Genomic DNA, 18,764 nt, shown 5'->3' with positions numbered 1-18,764 from the left:
CACCGCGCAATGTTGCAGAGACATGTCAGCCAAGACAGTCCCACAACATCCATTGCTCTGGATGGATCTCACCCAGCCCTGGAGTCTTGCCACTGAGGAGCTTGCCAACCACCACGGTGACTTCAGCCAGGGTGATGGGCGAGACAGCCTCTGGATCCCCAGTCTTCTTCCTCCTTGGAAGTCATGAGGGTGGGATTGTGGAGATCCTCAAATTATTCCTCCCACCGTCTGACAACATCCCCTATCGAGGTCAGCAGCCCTCCACCTGCACTGTAAACAGTGTTGGTGAAGCGCTGCTTCCCCCTCCTGAGGCTTTGGACGGTTTGCCAGAATCTCCTTGAGGCTGTCCATATCCATATCCATATCCCCAGCCTCTATTGCTGATGTGGCCGCTCAGCAATAGAGGCTGGGGATATGGATCGTGGACCGTGTTCTCCGCCTCTATTGCTGATATGGCCGCAACAGCAGCAATAGAGGCGGAGAACAAGGTCCACTCAGAATCCATATCCCCAGCCTTCCCTGGGAGGTGTGAATTGAAGACACCCCTGATAGAGGGCTCTGCCAGACGTTCCCACCAGACCCTCACGATACGCTTGGGCCTGCCAGGTCAGGTCTGTCCGGCTTCCTCCTCCGCCAGTAGACTCAACTCACGACCAGGTGGTGATGAATTGACAGCTCTGCCCCTCTTTTCACCCGAGTGTCCAAGACACGCGGCTAGAGGTCAGATGACACGACAACAAAGACGATCATCAACCTCCGACTTAGGGTATCCTGGTGCGACGTGCACTGATGGACATCCTTGTGCTCGAACATGGTGTCCGTTATGGACAAACTGTGACTAGCACTAAAGTCCAATGACAGCACACTGCTTGGGTTCAGATCAGGGAGGCCGTTCTTATCGATCACCCCCCTCCAAGTGTCACTGTCATTGCCCACATGGGCGTTGAAGCCCCCCGGAGAACAATGGAGTGCCCCGGTCTGAGCACTATCTAGTAGTAGTATTCCATGTCCCCAGAGCCAGTCTCCATGCCCGGAGATCCAGTCACTGAGGCCCCTGCCTTCGACTGCTGCACCGATCTCCTCTTACCAGCCTTTCATAGTTCCTCCCACAGGTGGTGGGTTGATGGGAAGACGGCCTCATGTCACTTCTTCGGGCTGGGCCTGGCCGGGCCCCATGGGGAAGGTCCGGCCACCAGGCGCTCACCTCTTACTTTTGACTTCAGTCCTTCATGCTATCCGTCCATTGTAATGTTAACAGCATGTGTTAACAGCAGTTTAACCCTGTGACTAAAAACACTACACCCAACATCCCATTCAGTTCCTTTAAAATGGTGGAGCTCTCTGACATCTGTAAATGCTCCCAGTTGCGAGACTTGGCCCAATTTTAAGAAGGCAAACTGTTGCCAGATCCTTTTTTTTTTTCTCGCTGACTGTCTGTTTGTTCTTTTACTGTGGTTTTTACATGAGAAAGCAAAAGAGAGAGACAGCAACAGAGAGATTAAAATAGTTTAATTCTACCAAAACATGGTAATGATACAGGCCACAGAACAGAAGTTTAGAACCACAATAACTCTGCAATGACACCTCTTGTCTACAGATTGTAAAAAACTATCGAAAGTGCTGTACCAGATTTTTACTGTCTTAAAAAACATGAAAAACTGAACGTTCATTTCATTTTAAAATGTTTCCAGTGGTCATAGATTGTATATATAAATAGACATAGCTAGCTGCCATGCTCCAAATCAGAAGTGATCGTGGGCGCAATTCCAGCTCCACTGATTCTGGTTCTAGTTCTCTTTACATTGAAAAACTGCGACCCTCTCCCTGTAACTGCTGCTGTCACACTCGTCATTTTTGTCTTAAATGTTCGTATTAAACCGCTCTAGGTGATCCTGTCTTTTTTTTTTTTTTTTTTTTTTTAAATACAGTCTTACTATGAGCAGGCTGGCCATTCCACAGATCTGAGTGGTAACTCTGCTTGCTTGTCACTATGACTATTGAAAAGTTTACTATACTGTGTAAAATTCCAGGAAAAACAATAACATCTCTATGACAACCAATAGGTGGCAGATCCTCCAACCAAAAAGTTACATAGTGCACCTCTTAATTAAAAATATTTACAAAGTACGTCCCCCAAAAGTACTGTCATTAGTCATTCAGAAAATCACTCAAGTAAAAAAAAAAAAAACTTGTTCTAGAAGCCTCCAAAATGAACTAATCACTTCACGTCTTTTGTAAACCATGTCTATACATTTCAAACATTGCAAACCCATTTAAGTCTCTCTAATTCTGCACTGATCCCTCCTCCTCAGAGCTGTTGGACCTGCAGCCGTTGCCCATCACCGCTTTGGGAAACAGGGAGTACGAGAGTCTGTACAAATTCACTCACTACAACCCCATCCAGACCCAGATATTCCACACGCTGTACCACACTGACACCAACGTCCTGCTGGGGGCGCCAACAGGCTCCGGGAAAACCATCGCCGCGGAGATGGCTATGTTCAGGGTCTTCAACAAGTATCCAGGCGCCAAGGTTTGACCAATTTTTACACTAATTAAAGATGTGGAGTTTTATCTTTGAATTGTGTTGGTTTAGATCACATGTGTCAAACTCAGGCCTGTGGGCCAAATCTGGCCCGTTAGATCATATCAAATGCGATTAGAGCTGGCCCGCTGGTATATAGCGCATGCACCACTAATACTACTAATCCCAGAAAGCTTTGCTAGTACTCTTGTGCGCAGTCGAAACCAGTGGGCAGAGTAAATTGAGTGTTGCAAATTGAGCTTGAATATGTTTATATGTTATGTCAATGCACTTTTTCTACTCCAAGGCGTGGACTGTTAATAGCTTGAAAGTCGAATTTTCAGTGAAGAAAATTATAAAAAAAATTTTGGCTCGTGAAAAAAAGATTTACTTTAAAAAGGAACTTGAAAAGTCACAGAGAGAGACAATTTATTTTATTTATTTAAATAAGAAATTAATCCTACTGATGTGTCTTTTATTTCAAATTTTGTTTCTCATATGTTTGTAATATCAAGCTTGATTTAGTGTTTAAGCAAAAACTAACATTCATTTCCCTATGGAAAACTTAAACACATCTGGTGCAGTCAATTTTTCAATAAATATTAAGTTTGGCCCGTGAATTTGTCTCAGTTTTTAATTTTGGCCAATGTGAATGGATGGATGGTACAATTTAAAGAAAACAAAAATCTATCATTTGAAAAGTCAGATGAACAAGGCTTATAACACTGCATTTACTTTGAGAAAATACTCTGTCATTATCTATCTATCTATCTATATATCTATCTATCTATCTATATATATATATATATATATATATATATATATATATATATATATATATATATATATATATATATATATATATAAATCCATAGACCTTATAAAATAAAATAAATCAAATATAATAATAAATTAAATAAAACAAAACAACACAGATCGGGTATGTGATTTATCTATTTTCCTCTTGTCCACAGGTGGTGTACATTGCCCCATTGAAAGCTCTGGTCCGAGAGAGGATTGAGGATTGGAAAGTCCGTATTGAGGAGCAACTGGGGAAAAAGTAAGTCTGAATCAAAACAGCTTCTTCAAAAGTACTTTAATGTTTCAGATTCACACTTTATCTGGGTTTATGGGCGAATGAAGTGGTGATGATGTTCTGGTGCTGTAGTCCACTGCTCCAAAGTGCTTTACAGAATAAGAAAGAAAATAAAATCACAATACAAACAAATACAAACATAAATACTCATCATAAAATTAACATTAAAAGAGAAGAGAAAAACCTTTCAGTCACATGCAGCTAAACAGAACCATTTGGAGCCTGGGTTTAAACATTGCCAAAGTAGAGGCCTGTCTCGTTTCTCGAGGAAGATGACTGGTTTAGTCTTGGTTTAGTCTTTGTTTAGTCTTTGTTTAGTCCTGGTTTAGTCTTGGTTTAGTCCTGCTTTAGTCCTAGTTTAGTCCTGGTTTATTCCTGGTCTAGTCCTGGTTTAGTCTTGGTTTAGTCGTAGTTTAGTCCTGGTTTAGTCCTGGTTTAGTTCTTGATTAGTCCTGGATTAGTCCTGGTTTGGTCCTGATCTAGTCCTGGTTTAGTCCTAGTTTAGTCCTGTTTTAGTCCTGAATTAGTTCTGGTCTAGTCCTAGTTTAGTCCCAGTTTAGTCCCACTCTAGTCCCAGTCTAATCTCAATCTAGTCCTGGCCTGTCTCGCTTGGCTTAGTCCTAGTTTAGTCCTGGTTCAGTCCCGGTTTAGTCCCGGTTTAGTCCCGGTTTAGTCCTCGTTAGATAGCTGCACATCACACTAGAGCAGCACTTTAAAAAAAATGTATACCAAAATGACGCAACGCTGCCGAATCCTACGAGTATCACCAATTAAGAAAATAAAACTGGACCGGTCTGATGGAGATACACTACACATGAGGAAACTTAAGTTTTTAAACTTTCCTAATGTTTGTGTAGTATATCTCCATGGCAACTAACTTTCCAGAAGAAATCAAAATTATGTTACGGACGACTGCCAATAGTGGTTAGTGGTTATATAACAGGCCTTAAAGTTGTTTTGTGTGTCCTCCAGAGTGGTAGAGCTGACGGGCGACGTGACCCCAGACATGAGAGCCATCGCTCAGGCCGAGCTCATCGTCACCACCCCTGAGAAGTGGGACGGAGTGAGCCGGAGCTGGCAGAACCGCAGCTACGTCCAGAAAGTGGCCATTCTGATCATAGACGAGATACACCTGCTGGGTAAGGCTCACCTGTCAAATGCTGTCTAATCATTATTCACGTAACACATTCATAGTGTCTTGCTTAAGGACATGACGACTGAACTTTGTCCAAGCTGGAATCAAATCTCCAGCCTTTGACTTGGTGGACAAGTGCTCGAAACACTGAGTCACTGTCAGTTAACCTTGTTCATAATTTTTGGATATCCTCTATAATGCAAAGTAGTATTGCAGATGAGAAATTCCTCTATTATCTCAATAAGCACAGATTCTTGCATTAGTTACCTCAAAACCCAGTCCAGGTAACTTCTACTTCGGGCATCGCCATTTGCAAAAATGTATTTTCTAGATAATTTCTAGTTGCATTAAAACAAAACAAAAAAAAGTCTTTCTTGTTCCTGTTTGCTTCAGGTGAAGACAGGGGTCCCGTCCTGGAGGTGATCGTGTCCAGGACTAACTTCATTTCTTCGCACACGTCCAAAAGTGTCCGAGTCATTGGTCTGTCCACAGCTTTGGCCAACGCTCGAGACCTGGCAGACTGGCTTGGGATAGGACAGGTCGGTATGAAGGACTGGTGTACAGTGGTCCCTCATGTAACACGGTGGTTACGTTCTAAAAATAACCCGCAATAGGCAAAATCCATGAAGTAGTCAGCTTTATTTTTTATAATTATTCTATATGTTTTAAGACTGTAAAACCCCTCTCCACACACTTTATACACTTTTTTCAGACAGGCATTTTCTCACATTTCTCTCTTGTAACACTGAAAATTCAAACCTTCGTATATTATATCCCTCTTCCTTGTTGATTGCTTTAAATATGTTGTTCACGTGCACGGAGGAGACTGATGGACAATGGTCTACAGTCCCTTAGCCAATCAGGATGCAAAACACAATGCACATTCATACACTGTAAAAAAAAGCATGCAAAATTGCACTTAAAAAAAATCCGCGAGACAACAAGACCCCAAAAGGTGAACCGTGATATAGCGAGGGACAACTGTATTAAATGTGTTTCCACCTTCCAACTGTTTAACTGTTATGCAGTGAATCAAAACCTGGACTGAACAAATAAACTTTTATGTGAATAACAAAACAGCATTATGTGCATGTAAATATATGTATTAAAAAATGTGGTAAAATGTAGCGGGCCCAAAATTGAGTCTTGGGGCACAGCTTTGCTTAAAATTTAAAAATGTAATTTAAACCCATAGGCTGCTCCTGCTACTGCCTGGATTCTGTTTGAAAGATAATTTTGGAACCAATTATGTTTAGCATTGTCAAATCCAATTCAACCTTTGTCAGTATCAAAGGTCTGGGCACCATTGCGGCATAGACTTAATGCCTTTGGAGAGGTCTTTCTTTCTGCTCTCAGTGCTTCAAGATCCAGGTTATTGCAGTCCATCTGCTCCGTGATTGCAACTGTCAGCTCCATTGTATGAAATATACCAACAATTTGCTTTACTTACAAAGTGCCAAGTTAACCACATATTTCTGTATCTCTCCAACATTTATCATCGTCCCTTTTACATTTAACTGAATTTCTGTAATACTTGTAATTAGGCCATGCAGAGACTTTGGCATTGTTTTAACAGCATCAAATCTCTAAAATGGACCGCAGTTTTAAGTTTGGATGCCATGTTTAAAGTCCAGAGAAGAGAGAAGATACCAGGGATACACATGGCGGGGTTGGCTTGTCATTCTGGAGCTAAAAGAGATTTGCAATAATGCTTTGACTTATCAAAACAATGACATTTGATTTGAACTGAAAATCCAGCTGAAGCACTGCACACTTTGCTTGTCTCTTATTATTTTGAACAAAAGACTTTATATTGGGGAGGAGATTATAAAGTCCATATCAAATTCTGCTGACAAGTCTGTTTAATGGGGCCAAGGTTAGAATGCTAGCTAGAAAATGCTCACTTACAGTTTTTACATGCAATGGATAATTTAAGGTACACTATGTAACTTTTCAGGTTAAGGCGGCTTATTTCTATGCTTTTTGTAATACCCCACAGCATGGCATCAAACGTTTCATTTTCCATGAAGACATGCAGAACGAATACATGTATTTAGCGTTAAATACAAGATAGACAGGGTTAATGCCATACCCTGTCTATCTTGTATTTCCATCATACATCTTCATGGAGACAACCAGAAAAAGTTCAATACTGCATAGTTTTCAGAAGAGTCCCTTATTACATTACATACATGAAGTTGTTTTTGTTAGTGTTGCTTCATTCACATATGTTTAGCACATGAGCACTGAGTTCTTCTCCCAGACAGAAAACCCTCTGATCCTCCTTGTGATGTCATGTGGTAATACACACAAGTGCCCCACTGTGTTTTTAAACTCCATACACCTTCAGTAGGATCATTTGGATTATTTCAGACCTGGAATTGCCAATCTCTACTGAACTAAAGGTCAAAGCTGTTAACTTTAAAACTACCACTTCATGAGCATTTGGAGCTTTGGAGATGTAGGGAGACGAATAATAAAGTGTTACTCAAACATGTGTGAATGAAACAAAACACAACTCCAGGTCTGTTTTTGAGGCGGTAACAGCATCAGAACATGGCTTAAAGCTGACAAGAGTCAATTTTGTGTAATATAGAACCTTTAAAGAGGGGGTATTATGAAAAATGTACTTTTTGGAGCTTTCTTCCATGTTATAACGCTGTTCCCTCATCAAAAACATGCCTGAAGAGGTTTTAGACGTCATCCATTCATTTTTTAGTATTTTATCGATCTCTCCCAGGCCCCATTCCATCCCTCCTGATGGTTAGCAACATGATACTATCTAAAGCCCCCATGCTCCCATACGACAATTCTCCATAAATATACAAAAGCAGGAACCAAACAATACACTACAACAACAAACCTGATGCAATGGTGCAGTAGTTTTATTAGCAAAATGAATGACGATTGTGATATGATATCACTCTGAAGGGGGAGTGACTCAGCGCTGAGAGCATTAAAAAAAAAAAAAAAAAAAAAAAAAAACTGAAACAAATTAAATATATCAATACATTGTTTTGGCCAAATATAGCATTTTCAAAACAATAATCTATGATCTAAATATGTTGTGTTTATTGTGCAGTTAATACCCCATAGAAGTAAAATACCTCCTCTTTAACCATTTGCCATTTGCAAAATGGGGCGAATCTGTCATTGTGTTCTTAGGCAAAACATTTCACCCACATTGCCTAGTATGAAAGTGTGTGCATGAATGATTGGTGATGGTGGGAGGGGCCGATGGTGCCAATAGACAAGCTTACCATCACCAAGTGTGGAAGTGAATGAATAATGACTATAGTGTAACGCTTTGAGAGAGGCTTTGACAAGCCTGTAAAGTGCATTACAAGTGTAAGGCATTATTATTATTATCATTATTATTAATATTATTATTATTATTATTATTATTTCACATAAGATCCTGTATTTCTGTATAATTTTAGGGTTTTTTTTTGTAACAACTGATAAAAAAATAAAATAAAAAAAAAACACATAATTTTACCCTTTCCCATCTCAACTGAACATCCAGGCCTATGGGATATTGTCAACTGAAATCTGTCAGTATAAAGAAGCTGTTGTCTCTGTTCTCTCATAAATCTTTGTATTCACTGGTCTTGTCTTTGGCACACGTCCCAGTCAAACTTCAAACTTCTAATGTGCAAACACCACTCCCTCTCCGCAGACTTGACTAAACTACAGAGGTTAAAGTTTCACATCACCAGCTGCTCATCGTAAATCTTTGTTTGTGTTTTGTCCTTTTTGTCCCTTCTGCCTGCCCATACTTTCCTCTTTTGTTTTGGAACAGGTGGGATTGTTTAACTTCCGTCCGTCTGTGCGTCCTGTCCCGCTCGAGGTGCACATCCACGGGTTTCCAGGGCAACACTACTGCCCCCGCATGGCCACTATGAACAAACCAACTTTTCAAGGTACAAATAAAGTCACTTGTTTGAATTTTCAGATCCTAGAATTTGATGATGTCATACTCCCAGTTCGGGGTCAGGCATAGACTGTATATGTAAGTAGACATAGCTAACCCACTAGCCACTGCATTCCAAATAGGAAGTGAGCATAGGTGCGCTTCTGGCCCCAGTTCCATTGTCAGACTCGTCATTTTGATCTTAAAATGTACATATTACCCTGCTCTACATGATTTTTATTTGGCTATTTTGTCCCTAAATCAAGATATGAACATTAATAACAGACAAATCAGGTTTGATTGACAGCGTTGCTAAGCGCCCGCTCCTTGCTAAACCAGCGGTTTAGCAACTGATCTACTGTTGCCAACTGTTGTCTCTCTTCTCTTATATATAAATGTTAATATAATGCAAGTTATACAAATGACGTACGAACTCATGAATTATTATAAAAAATATAAGTGTATTTCTCAGCCACCTTCCTCGGTTTCTTAGAAACTTGGCTGGTCTCCTTCTGAACAGTGTAATATTAGATAAGACCTAATACATTAAAAATTTAGAATTTAGAAGTCATTTAACATTTTGTGTGTGTGTGTGCATACCTCTATTATGTGTATCACTCTCTTGTGTGTATACGTATACCTCTCCTGTGTGTAAACCTGTCAGGTGCATGTACCTCTCGTGTGTGTACCTCTCTTGTGTGTAAACCTCTCTTGTGTATATGCGTATACCTCTCATGTGTGTATACATATACCTTTCTTGTGTGTAAACCTCTCTTGTATGTATACCTCTCTTATGTTTATCACTCTCTTGTGTGTGTACACGTATACCTCTCCAGTGTGTAAACCTGTCAGGTGTGTGTGTACCTCTCTTGTGTGTATACCTCTCTTGTTTGTATACCTCTCTTATGTGTATACCTCTCTTGTGTGTATACCTCCCTTGTGCGTATACCTCTGTTGTGTGTATACCTCTCTTATGTGTATGTCTCTCTTGTATTGCAGCCATCCGTAGTCACTCTCCTGCCAAACCTGTTCTGATCTTCGTTTCGTCGCGACGTCAGACTCGACTCACGGCTCTGGACCTCATCGCTTACCTGGCCACAGAGGACAACCCCAAACAGTGGCTGCACCAGGACGAGCGGGAGGTGGGCATTTATTGTTATTACTGAGAGGTGATTGGTTCAGAGTAGGGATGGGACGATATTAAATTTTAGACTCACGATTATCGTGGCCAAAATAATCGCGATTAACGATATTATCACGATAATTATTAACCTGTTAACGTTCCGACAGCCCGGGCCTACTTTACAACTTTACAGCAATGTACATACACTTCTGCGTCACCCACACAAACAACTACACATCAAATGAAAGCTGCGGCGCTCGTCTTTCTGGATATGCAAACCATTTTCACCTGCAATCACCACAGTGCTGACAGGAAAGATGTTTTTACAGAAAAGTCACCAAGTGTGAATTTGGACTTCACTTACCATTGAGCGTTCTGGTTCTGTCAAACATCAACATATTCACACAAAGTTGGTCTCATTTGTTCCGTAAAGGTCCAGAGAATATAATCCAGTCAAGAAATTATGTCCACAAAATAAGATCATCCATGTCCAATCTGCTGCAGGAAAGTACTCCAAATATGAAATCTGCTCCGTCACTTCTTTGCCTTTCTTTTGTCGATTTCAGGCATAATAAACTTTTGACAGCGCCAACTTTGTTCCCCAGTGCTAAACACACGTGTCAGCTTGTGTTGGACACCAGTGTTGGCCAATAAGGTGGGGGTTGTGGGTTTCTGAGGCCGCAGACAAAGAATCAGTGCTACAGATGACTGAAAGTTTACGCCCCACTCTTCCCCTTGTAGAATCAACCAATTACATTACACACATTTAGTGACATTTTCCCCTTACAGCCAATGAGCAGCGGAACAGGATGATGTATCACATGCCATGGTTTTCCGTAAACAGACGTACCCAGAAGAAAATGTGTACTCCTCAATGTCATGCTGTCGAAATGGACCGGTCCTTGTTGCGCCGAAAGTGACGCAAGTGCCTGTCGACCAACACTTAGAACGATGCAATTAAGGCACTTTGGTGAATTGGGAAAGGAGTGGGTGCAGAAATCTGTGCATAATGGCGCATTTTACACACTGTTGTTTTGTGTTTTAAACATGACGAAACGGACAAAACAAGTGGAGTACGTGATTGAGGACACTGGATGTTTTTACAAGTTATACTAGAGGCATCTCTGACCCGGAGCAGTTCATGGCAAAGAGTAAAGATCCCACAGTGGACTCAGGAGTAAAGGACCTTATTTTTTGATGGACTGGATGCTGTTCTCGATCGGTAAGCGTGGTTTATTCTGCTATTGACTTAATTGTAGGTAAAATATACAGTGTATAATCGTTAGCATTGCTTCTGTGCACGTAGTGCGCATTCGGACCATGCGTTCTGGCACATTTGTGTTCAGCTGTATGAATTAGACTTAATTTGTCTATTGTTTAAAAGGTGTTTTATTCTGCAGTTTGCATTATTGTAGGTAAAAATATAAGATGTGTACACATTAGCGTCTCATCTGTGCGCACAGGTGAGGCACGCACTGGCACGTTCCTGTGGAACATTCAAACTATAAACTGTATTTATAAATAGACAAATACACTAAATGGACATACACTGCCTGGTCAAAAAAACTGGATTTAACTAAGCAAATAGGTTGGGGGTTGCTGCAGTTGGTCAGGTCTACACTCACCTAAATTATTAGGAACACCTGTTCAATTTCTCCTGCAATTATCTAATCAACCAATCACAGTGGCAGTTGCTTCAATGCATTTAGGGGTGTGGTCCTGGTCAAGACAATCTCCTGAACTCCAAACTGAATGTCAGAATGGGAAAGAAAGGTGATTTAAGCAATTTTGAACGTGGTATGGTTGTTGGCGCCAGACGGGCTGGTCTGAGTATTTCACAATCTGCTCAGTTACTGGGATTTTCACGCACAACCATTTCTAGGGTTTACAAAGAATGGTGTGAAAAGGGAAAAACATCCAGTATGCGGCAGTCCTGTGGGCGAAAAGGCCTTGTTGATGCTAGAGGTCAGAGGAGAATGGGCCGAGTGATTCAAGCTGATAGAAGAGCAATGTTGACTGAAATAACCACTCGTTACAACCGAGGAATGCAGCAAAGCATTTGTGAAGCCACAACACGCACAACATTGAGGCGGATGGGCTACAACAGCAGAAGACCCCACCGGGTACCACTCATCTCCACGACAAATAGGAAAAAGAGGCTACAATTTGCACGAGCTCACCGAAATTGGACAGTTGAAGACTGGAAAAATGTTGCCTGATCTGATGAGTCTCGATTTCTGTTGAGACATTCAAATGAGAGAATGAGAATGAGAACATGGATCCATCATGCCTTGTTACCACTGTGCAGGCTGGTGGTGTAATGGTGTGGGGGATGTTTTCTTGGCACACTTTAGGTCCCTTAGTGCCAATTGGGCATCGTTTAAATGCCACGGGCTACCTGAACATTGTTTCTGACCATGTCCATCCCTTCATGACCACCATGTACCCATCCTCTGATGGCTACTTCCAGCAGGATAATGCACCATGCCATAAAGCTAGAATCATTTCAAATTGGTTTCTTGACAATGACATGACAATGAGTTCACTGTACTACACTGTGTACTATAATGGCCTAAAGCAGTGGTCGGCAACGTCCGGCCCGCGGGAAAATGTTGGCCCTTTGCCAATTTTTTTTGGCCTGCCAGAGGATTTTGGACTTTTTTCCGGCATTGATTCTTTAATACTGTCATGATCCGCTCCGTCTGCTCCACGTTTTTCCTCCTGTCCTGCTCCTTCCCTCCCTCACCTGCCGAGCTGGGCTGAGCTCCTGGCTCCTCCTGCGTGCACCTGCAGCTCATCAGCGCAATCACCACCACCTGCTGTGTATAAGAGGAGCCAGGACCAGACACTCAGGGCGAGATCATCTGCGTTTCTACACCCTGTTCAGTGCCGGTTCATCTTCATTTCATCTTCGTTTCATCCTCGTCTCATCCTCATCCCGTTCGGTGCCGGATCTATGTGCGTCTCCACCCAGCTTATTGGACCGTCTCAGCTCCAGCGCTCCCGGCTCAGCTCCGACCCTGCTTCCACCCTGCTTCCCAGCCCTGGTACTGTCTGTTTTATCTCTGCATTCCGCGACCCCGGACCCTGGTTAGCACTCTGCGTCCTGCCCTACAGCTCTCCCACAGTCGTATGTAAAGGTGCAGGTCATTACGGCACCAAATGCGGAGTAAGGAAGCCGTTAGTGCGGTATTACTTACGACTAAAAGCCTGTCGTAGTTTAACCATCGAGGCAGAGCTAAATCGCAGCGATGGTCACAAGAAGACAGCGTGAGAAAATAATTTTGATGGAGAGATTTGACGATAAGCAATAATTACGCAGCTTCCTGGTTCAAGTAACCGTCTTAGAAAGATTTTATCCTTGTTTAACATTTTAACCACAAAAGTATTAGTATCAATTAATATCATGAGACAAAGACCTGAATAAATGAGGTAAAAACTTAAAGTGAAAAGTTTTTCATAGCTCTACCCGATACTGTGTGCCTTTAGCATCCATATTACCAAAGAACAAACAAAGGCATAATTCTTACCAAAACCATAATAAAAGGAGCAAAAGCTTTTGCCCGAGGATTTTTTAATTGGCTGTTTTAGGTGAGTTAAAATGCATGTAATTCGTATTTATGTATTTATAAATATATGTAAGCCAATACCTTTACCATCTGGCCCGCCACCTGTGGGCGCTGAAAAAAATTGGCCCGAAGCCAAGTGAAGTTGCCGACCCCTGGCCTAAAGAATGCTTTCAGCACCTTGTTGAATCAATGCCACGTAGAATCAAGGCAGTTCTGAAGGCGAAAGGGGGTCAAACACCGTATTAGTATGGTGTTCCTAATAATCCTTCAGGTGAGTGTAGATTCAGCAACAGTCTGTGCTCAAAGAATGAGGTCAACTGACTACCTGAATATACTGAGTGACCAGGTTATTCTATCAATGTTTTTTTTCTTCCCTGACGACACAACCATATTCCAAGATGACACTGTCAGGATTCATTGGGCTCAAATTGTGAAAAAGTGGTTCAGGAGCATGAGACATCATTTTCACACATGGATTGTCCCCCATAGAGTCCAGACCTTAACCCCATTGAGAATCTTTGAGATGTGCTGGGGAAGGCTTTGTGCAGCAGTCAGACTCTACCATCATCAATGCAAGATCTTTCCCCAAAGTCGCTCCTGCTAGCGTTGGCAACAGGTTTGATTGGCAGTGTTGCTAAGCTCCCACTCCCTGCTTGACCAGCGGTGCGGTTGGGAAGGGGACATTACCTTCAACAGGCTCACTGCGCATTGGCTCTGTGGTTGCTATGATACTTGTGGTCGGAATTCCAAATATGGAACTCTGCTCCAAATTGTCCTCTATAACTGCTCTAGCCTCGATGAACTTCATTGACTGAAGCTGAACGGCGTTGGTGACTTAGTCCACTTCTTTATACAGTCTGTGGTTTAAACTGATCATAGGCCTGTATAATTATAAAAGTTGGCCCAGTTCACTTTCCCCACACATCATTGTATCTCTCCTCCTCTCGCTCTCAGCTCAGTTCTGCTGAGTTTTCATATTTTCACAAATGCAGGTTTAAGTATAATTTCAGATGGGCTGTTCCTCCTGTGTCATGCTCCATTATATTGTCTGTGAAAACTGTGAAGATTGGTTCAAGAAAAAGAGCCAAGAAATCATCCAAAAACAAGTCTCAAGCTTACTGCAAAACACTCATATTTCTCTGAGATATCTGATCAGGTAGGATTTCTGAAAACATGCACTTGATTCTTCTGATGCCATGACAAATACAGCATACATTTGTGGTTTGAATTGTACAAAGTGTGTTTATTTATTTAAATATTTAATCCAATCTGAACATCAAATAAGCTGTTTAACTGTCGAAATGCAGATGTTTTGATCTGGTTAATGGGTAATATCTTTGTAGTTCCTGGGTCTATCTACATGAAACAAAAACTGGCACTAAATTCAAAGTCTTTTCTGTCACTTGGTTTTCACTATCAAAGTGATCACATTATTCAACCCCAAAAATATGATTGTTGCTCAAAGAACTTTAAGACATAAGATTAATGGCAAATTTGTGGAGCCAATCTCAAACAAACGATAAGGATCAAATACAGACGGTATACAGTAGTCCCTTGCTATGTCACAGCTCACCTTTCGCTGTCTCGCTGTTTCGCAGATTTTTCCAGTGCAATTTCACACACTTTTTTTTTTTTTTTACAGTGTATGAACGTGCATCGTGTTCTGCATCCTGATTGGCTAAGGGACTGTAGACCATTGTCAATCATTTAAACAAAGTTACCACAAAAAGTCTTTTGTTTTATTAACTATAGAATAACTGCTGCATCTTCTTCTGTTTGTAATTATCCTCCATAGAAAACCACTGGAAAGCTCTCTCCCTCTGCTCCACTTCAGTCATCGCCTTATATTTACCCAAACTGTGATGCCCACATAAGACCCACTCTCCCCCATAACCATGAGTACACACTGCACACAGGGCTTTATAGAGGCCTGCTTTCTGAACCATCTCAATGCAAATATGAATTATAGCCTGCTTTCTCTCTCCACCGTCCTCTCTACTGCAAAAATGAAATGAAAATAACTCAATTTCAGACCTTTAAAGGTCCTATACAGTGTTCCCTCGTTTATTGTGGGGGTTACATTCCAAAAATAACCCACAACAGGCCAAAACCGCGAAGTGGAAAGCTTTATTTTTTACAATTATTCTATATGTTTTGCAGCTGTAAATCCCTCACCACACACTTTATATACTTTTCTCACACAGGTATTAACATTTTCTCACATTTCTCTCTTGTTTATATACTCTTAAAGTTCAAACCTCATAGATTTTCCGGAAGTCCAACTTTTTCTGCGATGTTTAGCATCTTCCTTGGCTTTTGGGCGTGGATGCAGGTGCCTTTGTCAGTGCAGAACGTTTTATCGACATTGGGTTTTGTCGGGGAGAAAACATCTAAACACACAGCACTTCAGAGTCACACTGTGATCCAACATTTATGTAAATTTGTCTGAACACATTCTGTACTGGACAGGAGACACGGCACAGAGGAGACTGATGGACAATGGTCTACAGTCCCTTAGCCAATCAGGACGCACAACACAATGCACATTCATACACTGTAAAAAAAGCATGCAAAATTACACAAAAAAACATCCACGAAACAACAAGGTGAACCGTGATATAGTGAGGGACCACTGTGCTACGCAAAATGAACCTGTATGAACTTTAATATACTGTTTCAACATCAAAAACCTAGCTGGAGTTGTGTTTTGTTTCATTCACACATGTTTGAGTAACACTTTATTATTAGTCTGTCTACATCTCCAAAGCTCAAAATGCTCCGTTCCACCTTGTGATGTCATGAAGTGGTAGTTTTCAAGTTAACGGCTCTTTAGTTCAGTAGAGACTGGCAGCTCCAGGTCTGTAAATGATCCAAATGAGTCTAGTGAAGGTGTGGGGAGTTTAAAAACACACATTACCACATGATGACATCACAAAGTGGAACAGAGTGTTTTCCCTTTGAGAGAACTCTAAATATGCAGGGTTTATGTGTCAAACATGTGTGAATGAAACAAAACACAACTCCAGGTCTGTTTGTGTTGAGGAAACAACATTAGAACAGAGATCAGAAAATTGTGTAATATGAGCCCTTTAAGTAGTATTTTTACCTGCACCACCTGCTTGTCTCTACACATGTTTTTTTTTTTTTTTTGCATTGCCTTGAAAGCTACACAGTCTAGCATTAAACGCATCTATCTCCATGGAGACAAGAAGGTGGTACCAGAAAGGTCAAGTTATAGGTCAGATCTGTGGAGAGAGGATTCAAGACATAGTAAGAATGCATGTTTTTAAAGTGATAAAAATGTGTAATTGAATAACTGATAGATGGAAAAGTGTAATGCCATACTGTGGAACATTTCACGAACCAGAAGAGTTAAATATCGCCCCTTTAATTCTGTTTTAGAGTTGTATCCTTATCAAAAACATACCTAGAGTCCAATGAGGTTCATCTGGTCTCTGTTAATTTATTTTAATAGATCCTTTTTCCAGACCAAGGTTTCGTTTATTTTCATCCCTGACAGTTTGGACTACTCACTAGCGCCTCAGAGTGGTCATGTGACATTGATCTGACATTTAGCTGATTTAAACAGGTTTAGGCTCTGTTGTCCTACCAGTGGAGGCAGGACTACAGCACCATCTGCAGTCTTCTTCAGGACAGTATCTCAGGTGCGTGAGAGTAAAAAGGCCCCCTCGTCCCGGTTTAAAGTCCAAATTATCAGGGATGAAAACTAACTAAACTTTAGTCTGAAAAAAGTATCCATTAAAAATAAAAATATACTTGGAGTTTTGTTTTGTATCATCTGCACAAATCAAAAGTTTATAAATGTGATAATTGTTTTGTTTCCTCTTTTGTGTTTTGTTCAGATTGAGGCCATCATCGCCACAGTGCGAGACTCAAACCTGAAGCTGACTCTGGCGTTTGGGATCGGGATGCACCACGCCGGACTTCACGAGAGAGACCGGAAAACCGTGGAAGAGCTGTTTGTCAATTGCAAAATACAGGTAGGTGACTGCCATTTTCAACATTATCATGTTAAATTACTTTTAAATGATGTTTTTTTTCTTCCTCCAAAATTAAACACAACTCTGCACAAATATGTTCTATAAATTACATATTGTTTTAGATTAAAATAGTATTTAATTTCTTTGTATTTTAATAAAAAACACTAAAATGTGACCATAGTCTGTATATATAAATGGACATAACTAGCCTACTAGCATTCCATACAGGAAGTGATCATGGGTGCACTTCTGGCTCCATCGACTCTGGCTCCAATTCACTTTCTGTGTAAAAACTGTGTCCCCTCTCTCTGTACCTGCTGCTGTCAGACTCGTCATTTTGGTCTTAACTCTTTGTATTAACTCGCTCTACATGATCCTGGGGTTTTTTTATATTTATTTATATATGATTCAATAATGTAACTTTTTAATGAGATCTTAAATTTATGATTTTAGGTTCTAATTGCCACCAGCACTTTGGCCTGGGGCGTCAACTTCCCTGCTCACCTAGTGGTCGTAAAGGGAACTGAATTTTACGACGGCAAGTCCAGGCGTTACGTGGACTACCCCATTACAGGTAAACAGCCAGCTCAGTGTATACATATATGAAGTGATATTAATGTCTTTATGTTTGCATCCGTAGATGTTTTGCAGATGATGGGACGCGCAGGTCGGCCTCAGTTTGATGATCAGGGCAAAGCTGTGATCCTGGTTCACGACATTAAGAAAGATTTCTATAAGAAATTCCTCTATGAACCATTCCCCGTCGAGTCCAGGTAAAAAATGCACACAAAACAAGATTATACCAGTCAGATTGTAGAAGCAGTATATTATTTTTCTTTTTTTTTTCTTTTTTTGAAAGGTTACGGCACCCATGTGTGACTGTGACGTGAATTATAACATTATAACGTAGATCAGAAAATAGAGCAATATGGGCTCTTTAAATTATAGAGTAAAGACACAACATAGGATTAAAAACAGCTTTATATTTGTTTGACTGTTTGTCCCACTTTTATTTATCACTAATCAGGGGAAATCTCACCTTCCTCACCACAAGAGCTGGGTTTTATATTGTTCTCACTGATTCTGTGCAATTTTAGCCTAAACTGTGTTATCAGTCACTGCTATGTATTCCTTCGTTTTTAGAAAAGAAACTGTAATCTGAACAGTTACTCAGAATTAGTATTCAGAACATGTATTGTATTGTATTGTATTGCCCAACACTGCATGAAGAAAATGTTGTAAATGATGACTGGTCGATATAGTGATAAAAATTGATTCAATTTCGTCCATGTAACAATACGCTAGTTTGGAGGTATCATATCTGGCTCCAATATTTAGTTTTGAGTTTTTTGCAATACATCACCCACTTGAATGTCAAATAGCTGAAACTCATCTCATGTCCA

At 40.8% G+C, this 18,764-nt stretch overlaps 1 protein-coding gene across 2 annotated transcripts in view; it reads left to right on the top strand.

The window, feature by feature from the left end:
• Positions 1-18,764, top strand: part of ascc3 (activating signal cointegrator 1 complex subunit 3) — a 222,178-nt gene that overhangs the window by 175,963 nt on the left and 27,451 nt on the right. For both annotated transcript variants that reach the window (XM_033980435.2, XM_055227922.1), the window contains exons 25-33: positions 2,313-2,533; positions 3,499-3,584; positions 4,593-4,759; positions 5,149-5,294; positions 8,558-8,678; positions 9,668-9,810; positions 17,224-17,361; positions 17,815-17,935; positions 18,002-18,134. In XM_033980435.2, the coding sequence (XP_033836326.1) occupies positions 2,313-2,533; positions 3,499-3,584; positions 4,593-4,759; positions 5,149-5,294; positions 8,558-8,678; positions 9,668-9,810; positions 17,224-17,361; positions 17,815-17,935; positions 18,002-18,134 (1,276 nt within the window). The remainder of the gene's footprint in view (positions 1-2,312; positions 2,534-3,498; positions 3,585-4,592; positions 4,760-5,148; positions 5,295-8,557; positions 8,679-9,667; positions 9,811-17,223; positions 17,362-17,814; positions 17,936-18,001; positions 18,135-18,764) is intronic.

This window comes from Periophthalmus magnuspinnatus, chromosome 16, assembly GCF_009829125.3.
Source record: "Periophthalmus magnuspinnatus isolate fPerMag1 chromosome 16, fPerMag1.2.pri, whole genome shotgun sequence".
Lineage (NCBI taxonomy): Eukaryota > Metazoa > Chordata > Actinopteri > Gobiiformes > Gobiidae > Periophthalmus > Periophthalmus magnuspinnatus.
Note: the sequence above shows the minus strand (reverse complement) of the source record. Positions and strands in the feature narration are given on the sequence as shown.